The following is a 23,804-nucleotide window of genomic DNA, read 5'->3' on the forward strand; positions in this document are numbered from 1 at the left end:
ACAGAAATGTTGCACACACACACACATAAATCTTCTCAAATTCTGTGCATTTGTTTACATCCCTGTCAGTTTTGTTGAGCAGGTGTTTCAATGCCATGACAGAGGGTATCACGTCTGCTACAGGCACAGTTGATGAGCTTATTTCTCCAGTCAGTTGTTCGAATGGAGCTGGCTAATGTGTTCATGTTTCCAACTTTCAAACATGTTCTCAAATGCCATTGAAATGGCAGCAGCGGTATGACAAACAGCATATTCATGAGCATGCAATACGACATTCCTCAGTCTGAAATCCTAGGCGACCCACTGTGCTGTCAGACTCAGCATGTTCATTGGGCTGATGTCGCTGGTCCAAATGTCAGTCTTGAAACTAATAGCAGTGACGCCCATAGCAAGTAGCTCATGGATGTGAGCTTCAACAATACTGTGTAACTCTGGTAGGGTAACATCTGAAAAATAGTATCGAAAAATAAAAATAAAGTGTACCGGTGCTTTCACCAAATCGGTGAAAGCCAACATCAGAGAACGGTTGATTGTCAAGGGCAATGAATTAAATTATGTTGGCGTTAATGGATTTCGCCTTTGAGTTTTCTTACTCTTCAAATGACTGTTCGATTCCACACAGCAGACATTGTGGGCTAGGTTAGGAATGCTGTGTTGCACGTGTAGCGCCACACTTTACGTGGCGTCTTTACGTCATGAACCTACGTTATAGAGGTATGCACGTCAGCTTTGACATCGGTTTTGCACGTCGGCGTTAAACTAGACAGACATCGGGACGTTACCGATGTTGACATTTTTAGCAAATATCGTCCGATTCCGATTTGTTCACCGATATATAGTGTATCCCTAGTTAAAACTGTAACTAATCAACTCAGAAACATTCAATGTGATCTTGGTAAGTAACTCCAGTGTATATTTGGCCTTGTGGTTTTGGTGTCATGCTGAAAGGTGAATTTGACTCCCAGTGTCTGTTGGAAAGCAGACAGAACCATATGAAGAGTGGTACTCAGTGATGGGTTGTGTTTTCCCCAAACATAACACTTTGTATTCTGGACAAGGAGTTAATTTCTTTGCCACATTGTTTTGCAGTTTTACTTTAGTGCCTCGTTGCAAACAAGGATGCAAGTTTTGAGAAATGTTTATTCTGTACAGGCTTCCTTCTTTTCACTCTGTCATTTAGGTTAGTATTGTGAGTAACTACAATGTTGTTGATCCATCCTCGGTTTTCTCCAATCACAGCCATTAAACTCTAACTCTTTGAAAGTCACCATTGGCCTCATGGTGAAATCCCTGAGCGGTTTCCTTCCTCTCCGGCAACTGAGTTAGGAATGACAACTGTATCTTTGTAGTGACTGGGTGTATTGATACACCATCCAAAGTGTAATTAATAACTTCACCGTGCTCAAAGGGATATTCAAATGTCTGCTTTAAATTTTTTTACCCATCTACCAATAGGTGCCCTTCTTTGCAAGGCATTGGAAAACCTCCCTGGTCTTTGTGGTTGAATCTGTGTTTGAAATTCACTGCAGGACTGAGAGACCTTACAGATAATTGTATGTGTGGGATACAGATATAAGGTAGTCATTCATAAATCATGTTAAACACTATTATTGCACACAGAGTGAGTCCAGGCAACATATTGTGTGACTTGTTAAGCACATGTTTACTGCTGAACTTATTTTGGCTTGATAAAACAAAGGGGTTGAATAATTACTGACTCAAGACATTTCAGCTTTTCATTTTTAATGAATTTGTAAAAATGTCTAAAAACATAATTCCACTTTGACATTATGGGGTATTGTGTGTGGACCAGTGACACTAAATGTAATCCATTTTAAATTCAGACTGGGGTGGCAGGGTAGCCTAGTGGTTAGAGCATTGGACTAGAAATCGAAAGGTTGCAAGTTCGAATCCCCGAGCTGACAAGGTACAAATCTGTAATGTCCATAATGTCAAAGTGGAATAACCCACTGTTCCCTGGTAGGCCATCATTGTAAATAAGAATTTGTTCTTATCTGACTTGCCAAGTTAAATAAAGGTTAAAAAAAAAAAAAAAAAACGTGGAAAAAGTCAGCCAAATAAGCAGACACTGTGATCCAGCATACATACAGCGAGTATACATTGTTACTGTATGTAATCCCTGGCAGACAAAGGAGTGGTAGTGATGGTAACATACCTGTTTCTGCATCTCTATGTTGAGCCCATAGGACATCTCGTAATACTGCAACAGAAGAGGAAAAAAATCATGATTATTTTGACGAAAATATTATTTTACCTAAACCAATATGAAAATGGCGTGGCAGCACACTACACATGGCACCATATTCCCTACAGCACACTACACATGGCACCACACATGGCACCATATTCCCTACAGCACACTACACATGGCACCACACTACACATGGCACCATATTCCCTACAGCACACTACACATGGCACCATATTCCCTACAGCACACTACACATGGCACCACACTACACATGGCACCACACTACACATGGCACCATATTCCCTACAGCACACTACACATGGCACCACACTACACATGGCACCATATTCCCTACAGCACACTACACATGGCACCACACTACACATGGCACCACACTACACATGGCACCATATTCCCTACAGCACACCACACATGGCACCACACTACACATGGCACCATATTCCCTACAGCACACTACACATGGCACCACACTACACATGGCACCACACATGGCACCATATTCCCTACAGCACACTACACATGGCACCACACTACACATGGCACCATATTCCCTACAGCACACCACACATGGCACCACACTACACATGGCACCACACATGGCACCATATTCCCTACAGCACACTACACATGGCACCACACTACACATGGCACCACACTACACATGGCACCATATTCCCTACAGCACACTACACATGGCACCACACTACACATGGCACCATATTCCCTACAGCACACCATACATGGCACCACACTACACATGGCACCACACATGGCACCATATTCCCTACAGCACACTACACATGGCACCACACTACACATGGCACCATATTCCCTACAGCACACTACACATGGTACCACACTACACATGGTACCATCATGTAGTAACCCCAAAAAAAGTGTTAAACAAATCAAAATATATTGTACATTTGAGATTCTTCAAATAGCCACTCTTTGCCTTGATAACAGCTTTGCACACGCTTGCTGATCTCTCAAACAGCTTCATCTGGAATGATTTTCCAACAGTCTTGAAGGAGTTCCCACATATGCTGAGCACTTGTTGGCTGCTTTTACTTCACTCTGCTGTCCGACTCATCCCAAACCACCTCAAATTGGTTGAGGTCGGGTGATTGTGGAGGCCAGGTTATCTGATGCAGCACTCCATCACTCTCCTTCTTAGTAAAATAGCCCTTACACAGTCTGGAGGTGTGTTGGGTCATTGTCCTGTTGAAAACAAATGATAGTCCCACTAAGCTCAAACCAGATGGGATGGCGTATCACTGCAGAATGCTGTGGTAGCCATGCTGGTTAAGTGTACCTTGAATTCTAAATAAATCACAGACAGTGTCACCAGAAAAGCACCCCCACACTTCCTCCTCCATGCTTCACGGTGGGACATACACATGCAGAGATCTTACGTTCACCCACACCGCGTCTCACAAAGACACGGCGGCTGGAACCAAAAATCTCTCATTTGGACTCCAGACCAAAGGACAAATTTCTCTTCTTCTTATTGGTGTCGTTTAGTAGTGGTTTCTTTGCAGCAATTCGACCATGAAGGCCTTATTCACGCAGTCTCCTCTGAACAGTTGATGTTGAGATGTGTCTGTTACTTGAACTCTGTGAAGCATTTATTTGGGCTGCAATTCCTGAGGCTGGTAAATCTAATAAACTTATCCTCTGCAGCAGAGGTAACTCTGGGTCTTCCTTTCCTGTGGCGGTCCTCATGAGAGCCAGTTTTATCATAACGCTTGGTTTTTACGACTGCACTTGAAGAAACAAAGTTCTTAATTTTCCGTTTTGACTGACTTTCATGTCTTAAAGTAATGATGGACTGTCGTTTCTCTTTGCTGTTCTTGCCATAATATGGACTTGGTCTTTTACCAAATAGGGCTATCTTCTGTATACCACCCGTACCTTGTCACAAGACAACTGATTGGCTCAAACGCATTAAGAAGGAAAGAAATTCCACAAATTAACTTAAGGCGCCACACCTGTTAATTGAAATGCATTCCAGGTGACTACCTCTTGAAGCTGGTTGAGAGAATACCAAGAGAGTGCAAAGCTGTCATCAAGGCAAAGGGTGGCTACTTTGAAGAAATTCAAATAAAAAAAATATATTTAGAATTGTTTAACACTTCTTTGGTTACTAAATTATTCCATATGTGTTATTTCATAGTTTTGATGTCTTCACTATTATTCTACAATGTAGAAAACAGTAAAAAATTAAGAAAAACCCTTGAATGAGTAGGTGTTCTAAAACTTTTGACCGACAGTGTAAAAAAAGACAAAAATGTACACCTCCTGTATTAACGGACACATAACCAACAGCCTGAAACAACTACTGACAGCAGCACAGCTGCATTATGAATTCAACTGTAATTATATGTCTTATATATATATATATTTTTTTTTTATAGTTTGTGGAAAACAGATCTTTAAAAAAATGCTAGTTTAAACTTTTTATTTGATCTGTGTGTTAATTCACCACTCAACACTTATGGTGGGTCGTCTCGTGACTCAAAAGACACCTCAATTGGTGGGTCTCGGAGCCAAACAGATTGCGAACCCCTGCTGAAGAATTTGTAGTTCTGACATAGTTCTGTTGTGTTGTGATGATGGAATCAGTTGGTTCTTGTATTCTGTTATCCCCAGGTAAGCAGGAGAGCAGGGATGGGGCCTAAACCAATAGCAGAGCAGGGACGAAAACGACAGAGCAGGGACGAGGACGGAAACGACAGAGCAGGGACGAGGACGGAAACGACAAAGCAGGGACGAGGACGGAAACGACAGAGCAGGGACGAGGACGGAAACGACAAAGCAGGGACGAGGACGGAAACGACAGAGCAGGGACGAGGACGGAAACGACAGAGCAGGGACGAGGACGGAAACGACAGAGCAGGGACGAGGACGGAAACGACAGAGCAGGGACGAGGACGGAAACGACAGAGCAGGGACGAGGACGGAAACGACAGAGCAGGGACGAGGACGGAAACGACAGAGCAGGGACGAGGACGGAAACGACAGAGCAGGGACGAGGACGGAAACGACAGAGCAGGGATGAGGACGGAAACGACAGAGCAGGGACGAGGACGGAAACGACAGATTAAAACAACAGAGCAGCATTGTGTAGTGAGGGAGGGAGCAGGCTAGGTAACCATTTCAATATAAATGTAGAGAGAGGAAGGCAGCAGGGGTTAGCCTAGCACAGTGCTGTCAATCTCTAAATGAAATGGTACCCTATAGCTCATACAGTAGTGTACTACTTTTGACACGGAAAATGGTACCCTATTGCCCATACAGTAGTGCACTACTTTTGACAGGGGAAATGGTACCCTATTGCCCATACAGTAGTGTAGTACTTTTGACACGGAAAATTGTACTCTATTGCCCATGCAGTAGTGCACTACTTTTGACAGGGGAAATGGTACCCTATTGCCCATACAGTAGTACACTACTTTTGACACGGGAAATGGTACCCTATTGCCCATACAGTAGTGTACTACTTTTGACACGGAAAATGGTACCCTATTGCCCATACAGTAGTGCACTACTTTTGACAGGGGAAATGGTACTCTATTGCCCATTACAGTAGTGCACTACTTTTGACAGGGGAAATGGTACCCTATTGCCCATACAGTAGTGTACTACTTTTGACACGGAAAATGGTACCCTATTGCCCATACAGTAGTGCACTACTTTTGACAGGGGAAATGGTACTCTATTGCCCATTACAGTAGTGCACTACTTTTGACAGGGGAAATGGTACCCTATTGCCCATTACAGTAGCGCACTATATAGGGAATAGGTTGCCATTTGGGGAACAAGCCGGTATGTCTGTTTAAGGAATCAGGTTACACCAGGTATTGGCCAGTGTCTCTCTGATCTGCTATCAGACATACCAGCTCTCTCCTCGTCTTGTCTTGGTTCAAAAGGTCATTTTGGAAGAAGCAAATGGACTGAATAGTACATTGAGCTTCTCAAAGTAATTGCACAGACACACACACACACACACACACACACACACACACACACACAGGAAAGCCATTTCTGACCCCCCCCTGAGTCTCTGACCGCAGCTGCCTGTGGTCTCGATGGATTACATGTCACTCACACGCCTGCCTGAGGTATCATAGGAGAACAGAGCAACATAGTTAAACTGAGCAAATAGACATTTCTGTGTGTTCTTCTAGACCAGTGGTTCCCATAGTCCCGTATCCCTTCAAACATTCAACCATTTTGTTGTTGTTGCCATCATTATACGCCTGCCACACACACACACAAACTCTTTATTTAGCCATCTTACATATAAAACCTTATTTGTTCATCGAAAATTGTGAATAACTCACCACAGGGTAATGAGAAGGGTGTGCTTGAAAGGATGCACATAACTCCGCAATGTTGGGTTGTATTGGAGAGAGTCTCAGTCTTAAATTATTTTCCACACACAGTCACCCAGATAGACCAGTCGTGTGAGGAACTCGTCATCGTGCGAGCGGTCAGACAAGTGAAAATGATGGTCTGTAAAGAAAACTTTAAGCTCGTCTCTCAATTTAAAAAAACGTGTCAATACTTTACCCCTTAATAACCAGCACACTTCTGTATGTTGTAAAAGCGTTACATGGTCGCTGCCCATATCATTGCATAATGCAGAAAATACACGAGACTTCAAGGGGCATTGCTTTAATAACAAAGTTAACCATTTTCACTGTAGTGTCCAAAACGTCTTTCAAGCTGTCAGGCATTCCCTTGGCAGGAAGAGCCTCTCGGTGGATACTGCAGTGGACCCAAGTGGCGTCGGGAGCAACTGCTTGCAGGCGCGTTACCACTCCACTATGTCTCCCTGTCATGGCTTTTGCGCCATCAGTACAGATACCAACACATCTTGACCACCAAAGTCCATTTAATGTCACAAAGCTGTCCAGTACTTAAAAAAATATCCTCTCCTGTTGTCCTGGTTTCCAGTGGTTTGTTAGAAGAGGATGTCTTCCTTAATTGACCCCCCATAAACATAACGGACATATACCAGGAGCTGTGCCACGCCCGCCACTTCTGACTCATCCAGCTGTAACGCATAGAATTCACTGGCTTGTATGCGAAGCAGTAATTGTTTCAAAATGTCTCCAGCCATGTCACTGATGCTTAGTGAAACAGTGTTGTTTGATGAAGGCATTGTCTGTATAGTTTTTGTTGGCCTTTTCCCCAGAACTGTCCCAGCAGGAAGAATTAAGTCCTTCACAATATTATGGGGCTTGCCTGTCCTAGCCACTCGGTAGGTCAACATATAAGACACTTCTAGCCCATTCTTATTAAATGGTATCTTTTGCATTTATACATGTCTTACAAATCAGAAGTCGCCTTTATTCTTGCTAAAAAAACTCCCGTGATTTATTTTTCTAATTGTCATGTTTGGTTTCTAATGAACTGGACACAGGTCGTTAAACCCAACCAAACCAAACTGTTCTGGGATTGATTTGCACTTTTCGCACCAAAGTACGTTCATCTCTAGGAGACAGAATGCGTCTCCTTCCTGAACGGTATGATGGCTGCGTGGTCCCATGGTGTTTATACTTGCGTACTATTGTTTGTACTATTGTTTGTACAGATGAATGTGGTACCTTCAGGCGTTTGGAAATTGCTGCCAAGGATGAACCAGACTTGTGGAGGTCTACAATTGTTTCTGAGGTCTTGGCTGATTTCTTATGATTTTCCCATGATGTCAAGCAAAGAGGCACTGAGTTTGAAGGTAGGCCTTGAAATACATCCACAGGTACACCTCCAATTGACTCAAATGATGTCAATTAGCCTAACAGAAGCTTCTAAAGCCATGACATTTTCTGGAATGTTCCAAGCTGTTTAAAGGCACAGTCAACTTAGTGTATGTAAACTTCTGACCCACTGGAACTGTGATACAGTGAATTTTAAGTGACATAATCTGTCTGTACACAATTGTTGGAAAAATTACTTGTGTCATGCACAAAGTAGATGTCTTAACCGACTTGCCAAAACTATAGTTTGTTAAGAGGAAATTTGTGGAGTGGTTGAAAAACAAGTTTTAATGACTCCAACCTAAGTGTATGTAAACTTCCGACTTCAACTGTATCAACCACAGAAACAACACACACCCCTATCAACCAGAAACAACACACGCCCCTATCAACCACAGAAACAACACAGGTCCCTATCAACCACAGAAACAACACACGTCCCTATCAACCACAGAAACAACACACGTCCCTATCAACCACAGAAACAACACACGTCCCTATCAACCACAGAAACAACACACGTCCCCATCAACCACAGAAACAACACACGTCCCCATCAACCACAGAAACAACACACGTCCCTATCAACCACAGAAACAACACACGTCCCTATCAACCACAGAAACAACACACGTCCCTATCAACCACAGAAACAACACACGTCCCTATCAACCACAGAAACAACACACGTCCCTATCAACCACAGAAACAACACACGCCCCTATCAACCACAGAAACAACACACGCCCCTATCAACCACAGAAACAACACACGTCCCTATCAACCACAGAAACAACACACGTCCCTATCAACCACAGAAACAACACACGCCCCTATCAACAACACACGCCCCTATCAACAACACACGCCCCTATCAACCACAGAAACAGCACACGCCCCTATCAACCAGCTACTGCATGGCGGGCGGTACCGGAGCACCAAGTCTAGGTCTAAAAGGCTTCTTAACAGCTTCTACCCCCAAGACATAACACTCCTGAACAGCTACTCAAAGGGCTTCCCAGACCCCTCTTTTACGCTGCTGCTACTCTCTGTTTATCATCTATGCATAGTCACGTTAACTCTACCTACATGTACATACTACCTCAATTACTTCAACTAACCGGTGCCCATCCACATTGACTCTGGTACCCCCTGTATATAGCCTCCACATTGACTCTGTAATGGTACCCCCTGTATATAGCCTCCACATTGACTCTGTAATGGTACCCCCTGTATATAGCCTCCACATTGACTCTGTACCAGTACCCCCTGTATATAGCCTCCACATTGACTCTGTACCATAACACCCTGTATATAGCCGCCACATTGACTCTGTACCGGTACCCCCCTGTATATAGCCTCCACATTGACTCTGTACCGGTACCCCCTGTATATAGCCTCCACATTGACTCTGTACCGGTACCCCCTGTATATAGCCGCCACATTGACTCTGTACCGGTAACCCCTGTATATAGCCTCCACATTGACTCTGTACCGGTACCCCCTGTATATAGCCTCCACATTGACTCTGTACCGGTACCCCCTGTATATAGCCTCCACATTGACTCTGTACCGGTACCCCCTGTATATAGCCTCCACATTGACTCTGTACCGGTACCCCCTGTATATAGCCGCCACATTGACTCTGTACCGGTACCCCCTGTATATAGCCTCCACATTGACTCTGTACCGGTACCCCCTGTATATAGCCTCCACATTGACTCTGTACCGGTACCCCCTGTATATAGCCTCCACATTGACTCTGTACCGGTACCCCCTGTATATAGCCTCCACATTGACTCTGTACCGGTACCCCCTGTATATAGCCTCCACATTGACTCTGTACCGGTACCCCCTGTATATAGCCGCCACATTGACTCTGTACCGGTAACCCCTGTATATAGCCTCCACATTGACTCTGTACCGGTACCCCCTGTATATAGCCTCCACATTGACTCTGTACCGGTACCCCCTGTATATAGCCTCCACATTGACTCTGTACCGGTACCCCCTGTATATAGCCTCCACATTGACTCTGTACCGGTACCCCCTGTATATAGCCACCACATTGACTCTGTACCGGTACCCCCTGTATATAGCCTCCACATTGACTCTGTACCGGTACCCCCTGTATATAGCCTCCACATTGACTCTGTACCGGTACCCCCCTGTATATAGCCGCCACATTGACTCTGTACCGGTACCCCCTGTATATAGCCTCCACATTGACTCTGTACCGGTACCCCCTGTATATAGCCTCCACATTGACTCTGTACCGGTACCCCCTGTATATAGCCTCCACATTGACTCTGTACCGGTACCCCCTGTATATAGCCTCCACATTGACTCTGTACCGGTACCCCCCTGTATATAGCCTCCACATTGACTCTGTACTGTACCCCCCTGTATATAGCCTCCACATTGACTCTGTACCGGTACCCCCCTGTATATAGCCTCCACATTGACTCTGTACCGGTACCTCCTGTATATAGCCTCCACATTGACTCTGTACCGGTACCCCCTGTATATAGCCTCCACATTGACTCTGTACCGTAACACCCTGTATATAGCCTCCACATTGACTCTGTACCGGTACCCCCCTGTATATAGTCTCCACATTGACTCTGTACCGGTACCCCCTGTATATAGTCTCCACATTGACTCTGTACCGGTACCCTCTGTATATAGCCTCCACATTGACTCTGTACCGGTGCCCCCTGTATATAGCCTCCACATTGACTCTGTACCGGTACCCCCTGTATATAGCCTCCACATTGACTCTGTACCGGTACTCCCCTGTATATAGCCGCCACATTGACTCTGTACCGGTACCCCCCTGTATATAGTCTCCACATTGACTCTGTACCGGTACCCCCTGTATATAGCCTCCACATTGACTCTGTACCGGTACCCCCTGTATATAGACTCACTATTGTTATTTTACTGCTGCTCTTTAATTATTTGTTACTTTTAATTTTTTACTTAACACTTATTTTCTTAAAATGTCTTAAAGCATTATTGGTTAGAGCTTGTAAGTAAGCATTTCACTGTAAGGTCTACACCTGTTGTATTCGGCCAATGTGACAAATAACGTTTGATTTGAGGTATGAGACACCCACACACACACCTATCAACCACATGTACAACAACACACACACCTATCAACCACATGTACAACACACACACACACACACACACACAACCCCACCTAAGAAGCACAGACAGGTACATGAAGCCCAGAGGTGAAGATAATCCCTGTACAAGCCTGTTCATTCAAACCCTTAATTATCTCCTATTGTACCCATACTCTTACCATGACATAGTGGCGCTGTATCTCTGTCTTCTCATTGGAGAGCTTGTCGTACTCCACCTTAAGACTTTAAAAAAAGGGAGACAAGGTGTCAATTTACAGGCGTCTCTCTGGATCCCTCCCCAATGATACCCTATTCCAATTGGCTCTGGTCCAAAGTAGTGCACTATATAGGGAATAGGGCTCGGGTCCAAAGTAGTGTACTATATAGGGAATAGGGCTCTGGTCTAAAGTAGTGCACTATATAGGGAATAGGGCTCTGGTCTAAAGTAGTGTACTATATAGGGAATAGGGCTTTGGTCTAAAGTAGTGCACTATATAGGGAATAGGGCTCTGGTCTAAAGTAGTGCACTATATAGGGAATAGGGCTCTGGTCTAAAGTAGTGCACTATATAGGGAATAGGGCTCTGGTCTAAAGTAGTGCACTATATAGGGAATAGGGCTCTGGTCTAAAGTAGTGCACTATATAGGGAATAGGGCTCTGGTCTAAAGTAGTGCACTATATAGGGAATAGGGCTCTGGTCTAAAGTAGTGCACTATATAGGGAATAGGGCTCTGGTCTAAAGTAGTGTACTATATAGGGAATAGGGCTCTGGTCTAAAGTAGTGCACTATATAGGGAATAGGGTTCCATTGAGGACAATCTGCTGTGCCGGCCTCTTCAATAAATCACTGTCAGTCAGTCTAGTTTATAAACACTTTACCACATTGTTGCATTTGTCAACTTCAGCACCTTTGGTTATTCCCCTCTGAAACATCAACAACATTGAGCAGGAGAAACATGAGGCTAATTAACTGTCCTAATTTATTCCCTATATAGTGCACTACTTTAGACTAGGGCCCTATTCCCTATTATAGTACACTACTTTAGATGAGTTTGCAAATAAATAAGCAGAGCCAGGTATATGAAGCGCTATGTTCAAATCAAAATCACATTCAGTGTCTGTCTGTAAGGGACATTTACCACGGTGAAGATTTTGTCCCAAGCTTTGTCCATATTGATAGACTAGCATCTAAAACGATATCACATATGTAGCGAATTCAGTTGGGATGACGTCGGAACTCGACGCTGACGTGTACCCCTAAGTTGAACGATTTAAGGGAGTACACAGAATAAATTTAGGAGCACAATGAAAAATTATTTGAGGTAATAAGCCGGTTTTTTTTTTCTCTTTGAAGTAATGGCGCAAGCATGACGGACGTGATTCTACACTTAGCGGGCTGCTGTACAGTGCAGTAAATCATCTGGTTGATGTGTTTCTAGGCACACTGGTGCTGCTAAATTTTAACATTCTAGGCAGCACCTCAAAAATATTTAGACACATATGCTAGTAGAATGGTTGTACTGCAAAGCCCTGGACAGGCTAAACATATTATAGGGTTATATGTGACCAGTTACCTGTGATATTGGGCTTGCGTGGAACTGACCAGTTACCCACAATATTGGGCCTGTAGGAACTAACTAGTTACCCCAGATATTGGGCCTGTAGGAACTAACTAGTTACCTGTGATATTGGGCCTGTAGGAACTAACTAGTTACCCCAGATATTGGGCCTGCATAGAACTGACTAGTTACCTGTGATATTGGGCCTGCATAGAACTGACTAGTTACCTGTGATATTGGGCCTGCATAGAACTGACTAGTTATCTGAGATATTGGGCCTGCATGGAACTAACTAGTTACCTGAGATATTGGGCCTGCATGGAACTAACTAGTTACCTGTGATATTGGGCCTGTAGGAACTAACTAGTTACCCCAGATATTGGGCCTGTAGGAACTAACTAGTTACCTGTGATATTGGGCCTGTAGGAACTAACTAGTTACCCCAGATATTGGGCCTGCATAGAACTGACTAGTTACCCCAGATATTGGGCCTGCATAGAACTGACTAGTTACCCCAGATATTGGGCCTGCATAGAACTGACTAGTTACCCCAGATATTGGGCCTGCATAGAACTGACTAGTTACCCCAGATATTGGGCCTGCATAGAACTGACTAGTTACCCCAGATATTGGGCCTGCATAGAACTAACTAGTTACCCCAGATATTGGGCCTGCATAGAACTGACTAGTTACCCCAGATATTGGGCCTGCATAGAACTAACTAGTTACCCCAGATATTGGGCCTGCATAGAACTGACTAGTTACCCCAGATATTGGGCCTGCATAGAACTAACTAGTTACCCCAGATATTGGGCCTGCATAGAACTGACTAGTTACCCCAGATATTGGGCCTGCATAGAACTGACTAGTTACCCCAGATATTGGGCCTGCATAGAACTGACTAGTTACCCCAGATATTGGGCCTGCATAGAACTAACTAGTTACCCCAGATATTGGGCCTGCATAGAACTGACTAGTTACCCCAGATATTGGGCCTGCATAGAACTGACTAGTTACCCCAGATATTGGGCCTGCATAGAACTGACTAGTTACCCCAGATATTGGGCCTGCATAGAACTGACTAGTTACCCCAGATATTGGGCCTGCATAGAACTGACTAGTTACCCCAGATATTGGGCCTGCATAGAACTGACTAGTTACCCCAGATATTGGGCCTGCATAGAACTGACTAGTTACCCCAGATATTGGGCCTGCATAGAACTGACTAGTTACCCCAGATATTGGGCCTGCATAGAACTGACTAGTTACCCCAGATATTGGGCCTGCATAGAACTGACTAGTTACCTGTGATACTGGGCCTGCATAGAACTGACTAGTTACCTGTGATATTGGGCCTGCATAGAACTGACTAGTTACACCAGATATTGGGCCTGCATAGAACTGACTAGTTACCCCAGATATTGGGCCTGCATAGAACTAACTAGTTACCCCAGATATTGGGCCTGCATAGAACTGACTAGTTACCCCAGATATTGGGCCTGCATAGAACTGACTAGTTACCCCAGATATTGGGCCTGCATAGAACTAACTAGTTACCCCAGATATTGGGCCTGCATAGAACTGACTAGTTACCCCAGATATTGGGCCTGCATAGAACTGACTAGTTACCCCAGATATTGGGCCTGCATAGAACTGACTAGTTACCTGTGATATTGGGCCTGCATAGAACTAACTAGTTACCCCAGATATTGGGCCTGCATAGAACTGACTAGTTACCCCAGATATTGGGCCTGCATAGAACTGACTAGTTACCCCAGATATTGGGCCTGCATAGAACTGACTAGTTACCCCAGATATTGGGCCTGCATAGAACTGACTAGTTACCCCCAGATATTGGGCCTGCATAGAACTGACTAGTTACCCCAGATATTGGGCCTGCATAGAACTGACTAGTTACCCCAGATATTGGGCCTGCATAGAACTGACTAGTTACCCCAGATATTGGGCCTGCATAGAACTGACTAGTTACCCCAGATATTGGGCCTGCATAGAACTGACTAGTTACCTGTGATACTGGGCCTGCATAGAACTGACTAGTTACCTGTGATATTGGGCCTGCATAGAACTGACTAGTTACACCAGATATTGGGCCTGCATAGAACTGACTAGTTACCCCAGATATTGGGCCTGCATAGAACTGACTAGTTACCTGTGATACTGGGCCTGCATAGAACTGACTAGTTACCTGTGATACTGGGCCTGCAGGAACTGAAACTCGTCTTTGATCCTGTCGCAGGACTCTGCTACGGTGAACTTGAACCCAGGCTGACCCGGCTGACCATGTCCAGGTGCCTGAAACAACAAGGCGAGAAACATCACATCGTCAGATGAAATCATTAGAAAGGAGCGATATGATGCACATGCAAGAAATACAAGTTTGATCTTGTTTAGTCTTCACATTTATTGAAATCAATAGGCTATATTTCAGCTCATCATTAGGACAGGACACATCTAGATATTTCAGCTCATCATTAGGACAGGACGCATCTATATATTTCAGCTCATCATTAGGACAGGACACATCTATATATTTCAGCTCATCATTAGGACAGGACGCATCTATATATTTCAGCTCATCATTAGGACAGGACATGTGCATATATTTCAGCTCATCATTAGGACAGGACACATCTATATATTTCAGCTCATCATTAGGACAGGACACATCTATATATTTCAGCTCATCATTAGGACAGGACACATCTATATATTTCAGCTCATCATTAGGACAGGACACATCTATATATTTCAGCTCATCATTAGGACAGGACACATCTATATATTTCAGCTCATCATTAGGACAGGACACATCTATATATTTCAGCTCATCATTAGGACAGGACACATCTATATATTTCAGCTCATCATTAGGACAGGTCACATCTATATATTTCAGCTCATCATTAGGACAGGACACATCTATATATTTCAGCTCATCATTAGGACAGGACACATCTATATATTTCAGCTCATCATTAGGACAGGACGCATCTATATATTTCAGCTCATCATTAGGACAGGACATGTGAATATATTTCAGCTCATCATTAGGACAGGACACATCTATATATTTCAGCTCATCATTAGGACAGGACACATCTATATATTTCAGCTCATCATTAGGACAGGACACATCTATATATTTCAGCTCATCATTAGGACAGGACACATCTATATATTTCAGCTCATCATTAGGACAGGACACATCTATATATTTCAGCTCATCATTAGGACAGGACACATCTATATATTTCAGCTCATCATTAGGACAGGACACATCTATATATTTCAGCTCATCATTAGGACAGGACGCATCTATATATTTCAGCTCATCATTAGGACAGGACACATCTAGATATTTCAGCTCATCATTAGGACAGGACACATCTAGATATTTCAGCTCATCATTAGGACATGACACATCTATATATTTCAGCTCATCATTAGGACAGGACACATCTATATATTTCAGCTCATCATTAGGACAGGACACATCTATATATTTCAGCTCATCATTAGGACAGGACACATCTAGATATTTCAGCTCATCATTAGGACAGGACGCATCTATATATTTCAGCTCATCATTAGGACAGGACGCATCTATATATTTCAGCTCATCATTAGGACAGGACGCATCTATATATTTCAGCTCATCATTAGGACAGGACATCTGCATATATTTCAGCTCATCATTAGGACAGGACGCATCTATATATTTCAGCTCATCATTAGGGCAGGACATGTGTATTTTTGACACTAGACTTGTCAGCCTGTGTTACAGTTTCTTGTAGATTAGATGGGGCATCAGTATTTCATATTGGATGGGTAGGATGCATCAAATGTGTATTCCACAGTGTCTGCTGTTTGGCACTCTGGAACAGTGCTCATAGTGTCTCAGATCTAGTATCAGGTCCCCCCCCAGTCCATGTAATAGAATTCATAATGAAAGGCAAAACTGATTCTAGATCTGGACTTCTACTCTGAAACACTATGTGAACACAGGATTTCATTCATAGATCTAGCTATTATTGTGTTCCAGATTATATGAGTGTTTGTGTATAGGTCCATCTGGAGTAGCTAACATAACACTCCTAGCTACTGCAGTAGCTATGCCAACAGTAGCGTTCTGACAAAAGGAGGGAGTGAGATTTTACAACTAGCTCCAGACGTGCAGCCCTTGTAATGCTGAGCATAAACACCATCACATTCACAGCGCCGCATAAACACCATCACATTCACAGTGCTTTACTATGCATGGATGGATGGGCTGACAGTGCCAGAGAAGAGAGGGGTTTGGTCTAAAACACTTTTTTTTTTACCTTTGGAATTCAAAGCAGATGTCACTTTAAGGTTTTGTTTACGTTGGTATATAGCATGTAAACAACATCACAACATTAGACACACACAAATTTGACTTCTGATATGAGTATGATAGCTAATATTGTTGTTAATGTAACTAGCTACAGTAAAGAGGGGCAATAATATTTCAGTCACTTCAGTTCCAAGGCAACATTATGGTGGAAAGAAATAAATATTTTGAAAGCCAGATAGCTAGAACAGAACTCAATTGTTGCAAGACTCTCCGTGCAAAACAAAAATAAAATGCAATTCTGTGTTCAGAGAAGGATAAAACATTACAAAAAAGAGGCAACAACATACCGGATGTCGGCCCTGCGGATACATCTTGAAATGTATCCTTTGTTTATTTGTGGGAGAAGCGTGAGCTTCGGGTACTCTGGTGATGAAGACGGTCAGTGTCTGCTCCTCTCACAACAACAGTCTGTGGAGGAGGGGGGGAGAGAGAGAGAGAGAGAGAAAACTCCTTCTCAAAAACCTTCGTTGATGACACGATTTAATCTGTTGGTTGAAAACAGGGGAAAGGAAGATTTTTCAGCTCCAAACTAGCTGATAAAAATCCTTGGTCAAAAACTGTCATAGGCTAAAGGAAATGTATTTACAAAGGCGGACAATAAAATACACATGATCATCATTAACTAGCCAACAGTAGCTAACATGAGATAGTTCCACATTTTCACACCAGCCAGCAGTGTGTCCGATCTTAACCACGGTTGTGGCTGTAAATTCCACTTTCCCAACTTGATACAGCAAACGACGGCTAGCTTAAACCGTAAGTAACCTGTTTAGCTAGCCAAACGCTAGCTAGTTTACCCAGCGCTAGCCTAGCCACAAATGTTAAACGTGAAGCTAGCTAAGTTACCTAACTACGTACTCTGTCTTGACTTTATTTGTCCTTCTCCTACCTGTGTGTGTTTAGTACTCGAGATGATTTGATGTTAAAAGTACGGATATTTCGCTACACAAATACGCTTTTTAAATCCGTCCAAGGGTGTCGAGAAGGTTTCTTGATCAACGCAAACCACACCAGTCATCTTCTCTCGGCGCACCCCGCTTCTCGAGAAGGACTAGCTTAGCCAACGGATTTTAGTCCGGTTCAAGACGAAACGGGTTTTCTCTTCTAGTTTTTACTAACGTACTTTGAACCGTTTTTATTTGACAAAAGATGACTGTTTAATCCCAAGGTATGTTCTCAAGTATGTCTTACGAATTTGAAGAGTTTTTTTTTGTTTTGTTGTTGTTGAAATTGTTTAATAAAAGCGTAGCTAACATGGTAACAGTTACTCCTTCGACAATATCGCCGTTTATCCACAGAAAGCTTTTCTCTCTCCCCCCCCCTCGTCGGTGTCACACAGTCTACAGCACGAGGGCTGAACAGCCTGGTGAAAGCGCGCCTCTGTCTGTCCAATCAGATTTGCTCTGAACGGGGTACCATTGCTCAGGGGGGCCAATCAGAGAACGATGTCCCCACGTGGGGGCGTTGAGCATTTTGTGACGCGTTCTTTTTTTTTCTCGTTCTATCTCGTCAGAGGGACTCGGTTCAAATCGAAGTGACGTAGGGTAAGGACAGCCTTGGAGGGATTTTAAAAGCAGATAGACATAAATACTGCTTAAATAGTTCATTAATAGTTACCCGGACTATCTGCACCAACATTATCTGGGCACAGACTCTATGCATGAAGGCTACATATATCACGAAGCTATATATACACACACACACAAACACATAACACACACACACGCATACCGACAACACAAACACACACACAGCCAAATGTAACCTTTTGTGAAATGGCTAGTTGGTTAGCGGTGGTGCGCGCTAATAGCGTTTCAATCGGATGACGTCACTCGCTCTGAGACCTTGAAGTAGTTGTTCCCCTTGCTCTGCAAGGGCCGCGGGTTTTTGTGGAGCGATGGGTGACGATGCTTCGAGGGGGACTTGTTGTCTGTGTGCAGAGGGTCGGTCACTGGTTCAGGGCGAGGAGAGGGACTGAAGCTATACTGTTACACACACACACACACACACATATGCGTACTGACACAACACAAACACATATACACACACACTTTTACACTCATCATATGCTGCTGCTACTCTGTAACTAATTGTACTCTTGTTATTATCTATCCTGATGTCTAGTCACTTTACCCTGCCTTCATGTACATATCTACCTCAAATGCCTTATTATTATCTATCCTGATGTCTAGTCACTTTACCCTGCCTTCATGTACATATCTACCTCAAATACCTCGTACCTCTGAACAATGATCTAGTACTGGTACTCCCTGTATATAGCTCCTCATTGATCTGGTACTCCCTGTATATAGCTCCACAATGATCTGGTACTTCCTGTATATAGCTCCACATTGATCTGGTACTTCCTGTATATAGCTCCACATTGATCTGGTACTTCCTGTATATAGGTCCACATCTTGTGTATTTTATATTCCTCTTTTGCTACTATCAATCTTTGTATCATTACTTTTTTAAACTCTGCATCGTTGGGAAGGGTTCCTAAACAAGCATTTCACGGTTAAGTCTACACCGTCTGCATTCAGCACATGTGACAATTTAAAATGTTATTTTTCACCGGTTTTCCTCCTGTCACGTGATGAAATCGCTGGCCGGTGCAGTCAAAATGGAATGCACCTAATGATATCTGACGTCATCCTTTACGCCCTATCCTACTTTTATATTGTGTGTGTCGACATTATTGTAACTACGAGAATATTAAAGTGAACATACTTACTCTGCATATTCTATAGATGTGCTTAGTCTTTTTTTTTGCACGCATTTTTTAAATTTTGCGATATATGTGCTCCGTTCAGGACAGACAGGTCTGCTCGTTGCCTGGGTACGGTCTGGAGGAGTGGGACGAGAGCTTAACATACGTTACCCAGGCTATCCTGCTTCTGCTGCGAAGGGCGAACTATGTCCTTTTGATGCATATAAATAGTACATTTGGGTAAATGGGTAACCATCGTGTGGGTAACATTATGCAGGCGTTGTCTCATCATGATCATTGAACCATTCGCGAATTCCTATTACAGTGCATATAGCTACAAACCCCTGATTTACGTAATTAGCCTTATAGGCTGTATAGGAAAATAATTCCTGGCCACACTGGTTCACGAACTTTTTCGGTTACTGAACCACCGAACTGAATTTTGCTCTGCCAGGAGTACTCCTGAAGTACCTCTTCATGTGCATTTTACTAGTAAGCCTATGGTCTCATGAGTCCTCTCAATTGCCCCCTGTGAATAGGACAAGTAACCCCTTTTTGAGATCGAAATACTGCTCTAATGGATATAGGTTATTATATTGCTGTTTACTAAATTGCCCAGCATCTTAACAACATATAGATCAGAGTGTACATATAAACATCTGGATGTTACTGAGCTCTGTCGCTGATTTTTTTTTTCAGGATCTGATCTGAGTGAATGACATTTTTTTTAATTTTTTTTTTAACAAGCTCCGCATGCCTGAACTCGCACAGAGCTTCACAACTACAGCGGCTCTGACCCACGTGGGTTCCCTTTACAACAAACTTTACAAGCTCCTCGTCCAATCTCTACGAAGTCACTCTTACTCGCTCGCCTTGCTATTGGTCGGATTGTTTCAAGCGTGTTTTTACGCAAGAGCTAGACTGTCAATCAAGGCCACGTGGGTGGGGAGGGAGGGAGGGAGGGAGGGAGGGAGGGAGAGAAGGGGGGGGTCAAAGCACTAACAAAATGTCTGCTTCTCGGTCCGGGGTACTACTCTGACCGTGAATAGTGGAGGCTGCTCCCGGGATGGATGCTTCATTAATTATCTGAGAATGTTTTTTCTCTCCAGTTCAAACAATCTGTTCTGTTAGCTACCACGTGGTAATAATGAGAGTCTAGATTAAACAAAAGAAAGAAGGAAAAAAAAAATGGAAGCATGAAAAACACTTACTAAACAAGCTGAAGTGGTGTTTGTTGTTATCTACAAGGAATTCATTAATTCAATGATCAAACATGATGGGAATGAAATCAACATATTCTGTTCATGTAACCTTACTAGTGACAAACTGGAATATGATTAAGTGCCATAAACAGTCAAATGAGCAACAGAAATAATTCAGGTGTGATAGTGCCAGTCGGTACATGCATAGGGTATGTAAAGCCATATGATAAGTAATATGTATTCAGTTGATATTGGCTATGTACTATGTTTACATAGTGTAATGTATATGAAAAAGGTAATGAATTTATTGTAAAGTATTGTGGTACACCATCCTTCCACCGTCACTAAACACACTTCTACAATATTATCAGGCCTTTTTCAAATCAAACTTTGATTTGAAACACAAACTATCAAAATTACTGTTTGAATCTCTCGCTGTGTATATATGATCAAACGTAATGTGGCGTTGCTGGTATTTGTGGTGTAGGTTAGGAAGGACACCAGTGAAACACATTAAGATATGAGAATGACTAACACAATTGCCTACATTTGATTTGATTTGATCCTCACCAACAAGCAAAGGGCTGTGGAATATGTTATTTCAAAGGGCTGTGGAATATGTGTGTTGTTTCCAAGGTAGAGAGAAGAAGAACTGGCCTGTGAGAAACTCGAGCAGGATTGTACACAGGCTAATCTTTCACAGGCTACCACCCACATTCCTTTCAATAGAGAGTGATCTTAGGAGGAAGTGCCTTAGGAGGAAGTCCACTGTGTTCAGCTTACCCTGCACTAACATAAATAACATGAGCATATCTACTTCTGCTAAGCTTCTCAGTAAAGCAATACAATCAAGTAAGCCTCCCTGAAGAAAAGTGCTCAAAATAGCCCACTTTAACATATGTAGCTTAAGAGACAAGGTCCATGAAGTCAATAACTTGCTTGTAACAGATGACATTCATATTCTGACTACCTCTGAAACTCACTTAGATAATACCTTTGATACAGCATACAGTAATAAAAGGTTATAACATCGAAAGAAAATATAGAAATGCCAATGGTGGAGGTGTTGCTGTTTATATTCAGAACCACGTTCCTGTAAAGATTAGAGTGGATCTCATGTTAAATACTGTTGAAGTAATATGGCTACAGGTTCATCTGCCTCACCTAAAGCCCCATTCTGGTGGGAAGCTGCTATAGACCACCAAGTGCTAACAGTCAGTATCTGGATAACATGTGTGAAATGCTTGATAAATGTATGTGATTTCAACAGAGAGGTATAGTTTCAGGGTGATTTAAATATTGACTGGCTTTCATGAAGCTGCCCACTCAAGAAAAAGCTTTAAACTGTAACCAGTGCCTGCAACCTGGTTCAGGTTATCAGTCAACCTACCAGGGTGGTTACAAACAGCACAGGAATGAAATCATCAACATGTATCGATCACATCTTTACTAATGCTGCAGAAATGTGCTTTAAACCAGTATTCAAATCCATAGGATGTAGTGATCACAATATAGCAGCCATATCTAGGAAAACCAAAGTTCCAAAGGCTGGGCCTAATATAGTGTATAAGAGGTCATACAATACGTTTTGTAGTGATTCCCATGGTGTTGATGTAAATAATATTTGTTGGTCCATGGTGTGTAATGAGGAGCAAACCTTACGCTGCACTTGACACATTAAATGAAATTGCTTATTCCCAGGTTCTAATAAGCATGCACCTATTAAGAAAATTCCTTTAAAAACTGTTAAATCCTCTTGGATTGATGAGGAATTAAAAAATTGGTTGAGAGTGATGAGGCAAAAGGAATGGCAAGTAAGTCTGGCTGCACAAACAATTGGCAAATGTAAATTGCCAATTGAGAAATCATGTGACTAAACTGAATAAAAAAGAAGAGAGAAACTACACTATGAAACAAAGATAAATTACATGAAGATAAGATAATAAAAAGCTTTGGAGCATCTTAAAATTACATTTTGGGAAAAAAAGGCAAACTCAGCACCATCGTTCATTGAATCAGATGGTTCATTCATTACAAAAAGTGAGTGTGGAAGAGGTGAAAAAATTATTGTTGTCTATCAGCAATGACAAGCCACAGTGGTCTGACAACTGGGATGGAAAATTACTGAGGATAATAGCGGACGATATTGCCACATTTTCAATTTAAGCCTACTAGAAAGTGTGTGCCCTCAGGCCTGGAGGGAAGCAAAAGTCATTCCGCTTCCCAAGAATAGTAAAGCCCCCTTTACTGGCTCAAATAGCCGACCAATCAGCCTGTTACCAACCCGTTGTAAACTTTAAATTTTTAATTTTTTTGACCAGATACAATGGTATTTTACAGTAAACAAATTGACAACAGACTTTCAGCACACTTATTGAGAAGGACATTCAACAAGCTTACACTTACACAAATGACTGATGATTGGCTGAGAGAAATTGGTGATTAAAAAGATTGTGGGGGCTGTCTTGTTAGACTTCAGTGCAGCTTTTGACATTATTGATCATAGTCTGCTTCTGGAAAAACCATGTGTTATGGCTTTACACCCCCTGCTATAATGTGGATAAAGAGTTACCTGTCTAACAGAACAGAGAGGGTGTTCTTTAATGGAAGCCTCTCCAACATAATCCAGGTAGAATCAGGAATTCCCCAGGGCAGCTGTCTAGGCCCCTTACTTTTTTCAATCTTTACTAACGTCATGGCGCTGGCTCTGAGTAAAGCCAGTGTGTCTATGTATGCAGATGACTCAACACTATATACATGTGCTTGTCAGGTTCGTCGTAAGGATGGGACCAAAACGCAGCGGGA

At 42.8% G+C, this 23,804-nt stretch overlaps 1 protein-coding gene across 5 annotated transcripts in view; it reads right to left on the reverse strand.

The window, feature by feature from the left end:
• LOC106584812 (transducin-like enhancer protein 3-B) overlaps positions 1-18,421 on the reverse strand; it is a 128,291-nt gene extending 109,870 nt beyond the window's left edge. For 4 of the 5 annotated variants that reach the window (XM_045706449.1, XM_045706450.1, XM_045706448.1 and 1 more), the window contains exons 1-5: positions 17,977-18,421; positions 17,375-17,572; positions 14,898-15,004; positions 11,312-11,375; positions 2,177-2,221 (exon numbers count right to left, since the gene is read on the reverse strand). In XM_045706449.1, the coding sequence (XP_045562405.1) occupies positions 2,177-2,221; positions 11,312-11,375; positions 14,898-15,004; positions 17,375-17,398 (240 nt within the window). In that variant the 5' untranslated portion in view covers positions 17,399-17,572; positions 17,977-18,421. The remainder of the gene's footprint in view (positions 1-2,176; positions 2,222-11,311; positions 11,376-14,897; positions 15,005-17,374; positions 17,573-17,976) is intronic. The other variant, XM_045706447.1, reaches the window with a different exon arrangement.
• Between the last annotated feature and the right edge of the window lie 5,383 nt (positions 18,422-23,804).

The sequence above is a fragment of the Salmo salar genome, chromosome ssa23, assembly GCF_905237065.1.
Source record: "Salmo salar chromosome ssa23, Ssal_v3.1, whole genome shotgun sequence".
In the NCBI taxonomy this organism is placed as follows: domain Eukaryota; kingdom Metazoa; phylum Chordata; class Actinopteri; order Salmoniformes; family Salmonidae; genus Salmo; species Salmo salar.